Source organism: Thermobia domestica, chromosome 10 (assembly GCF_964235325.1).
Source record: "Thermobia domestica chromosome 10, izTheDome1.hap1.1, whole genome shotgun sequence".
Classification (NCBI taxonomy): domain Eukaryota; kingdom Metazoa; phylum Arthropoda; class Insecta; order Zygentoma; family Lepismatidae; genus Thermobia; species Thermobia domestica.
Window position 1 is genome coordinate 254947488 of NC_137463.1, and position 1199 is coordinate 254948686.

At 41.0% G+C, this 1199-nt stretch overlaps 1 protein-coding gene across 1 annotated transcript; it reads left to right on the forward strand.

The window, feature by feature from the left end:
• The first annotated feature begins 400 nt into the window (after positions 1 to 400).
• On the forward strand, positions 401 to 970 carry LOC145661913 (protein GVQW3-like). The gene has a single exon (XM_081727259.1). It carries the CDS (start codon positions 401 to 403, stop codon positions 968 to 970), a length of 570 nt encoding a protein of 189 aa, XP_081583385.1.
• Positions 971 to 1199: the final 229 nt, after the last annotated feature.

Sequence of the window (1199 nt, forward strand, 5' to 3'; positions counted from 1 at the left end):
AATAATAATAATACAGAATAGCAGAGTCACCCTTCTCTGCCTCTTTGCCTCTTCCAACTTATGTAGGACCTATTCTAATAAGTTTTCTCCAGGAAGCCCTATCTCGGAGTTCTTTCCCTGTTAGATCTTTCTCCTCAAAGTTATTCTTAACAATATCCATCAACTTCCTTCTTTGTCTTCCTCTATGTCTCTTCCCATCCACTTTTATTACGATCACCCTTTTGAGCATATACAAGAGGGTATCCAAAAGTTTTAATTATCATAAAGAAGTTATACAAATATTTACATGAAACTTTTTTGTGCATAATCGGTGTCACTTCTATGCGTACTTCTGCAAATATCAAATATGTGTCTAAATTATTTTTCTTTCTACAGCCTGTAGGAGATATCAACCTGCATGATGAACAAAATTAAAGCTCGCAGTGTCATAAAGTTCTTCCATTTGAAGGGCAAGTACGCACGCCAAATCCAGAACGAAATGAAAGCTGTCTATGGTAATGAAAGACCATCATATGACATGGTTGTCAGGTGGAAGCGGAACTTTCAAAGTGATCACATGTCCCTCACAGATGAGCCACGAACGGGGAGACCCTCAATCACGGATGATCTTGCCATGGTGAAGAAAGTAGAGGCCGTTATCCTCGAAGGCAGAAGATCAACCATGAAAACAGTGATGGCGGAGACTGGACTAAGTTACGGAATTGTGTGGAGGATTATTCATGAGGAACTGCACATGAATAAGTTGTCTGCACGATGGGATCTGACATCTCTTCAGAAGCAAACTCGCCACGACTTTGTTACGATTCACCGGTTAGGCTATGAACTTTTGCCACATTCACTTTATTCGCCTGATCTTCCGAGAAAAAGAAACCACTTCGTGGTCTGCGATTTGACGGCAGAGAGGATGTCATTTTCGAAGTGGAACAGTGGTTTCCAAGCAAATCAGAGGACTTCTACAGGGAGGGCTTGAAAAAGGTGAAGAAACGCTGGGGAAAAATGTGACTCTGCAGGGAGACTTTGACCAATTACAGTGAGTATTGTATGTTTTTGTTTCTTTCTAGGTGGCAATAAAAACATTTGTATAACCCCCTCGTAGTTCTTTGCTATTCTCATTAGATGGACATGGGAATGCAGTCTTTGACATCTCCCTTTGTTGTCCCCTCTTCTTGTTATCCCACACATCCAGCTCAAAACTGTCA

Bases quoted from the DNA above. Each gene is read 5' to 3' on its own strand.
- LOC145661913 (XM_081727259.1), top strand. From the start codon at position 401: ATGAACAAAATTAAAGCTCGCAGTGTCATAAAGTTCTTCCATTTGAAG.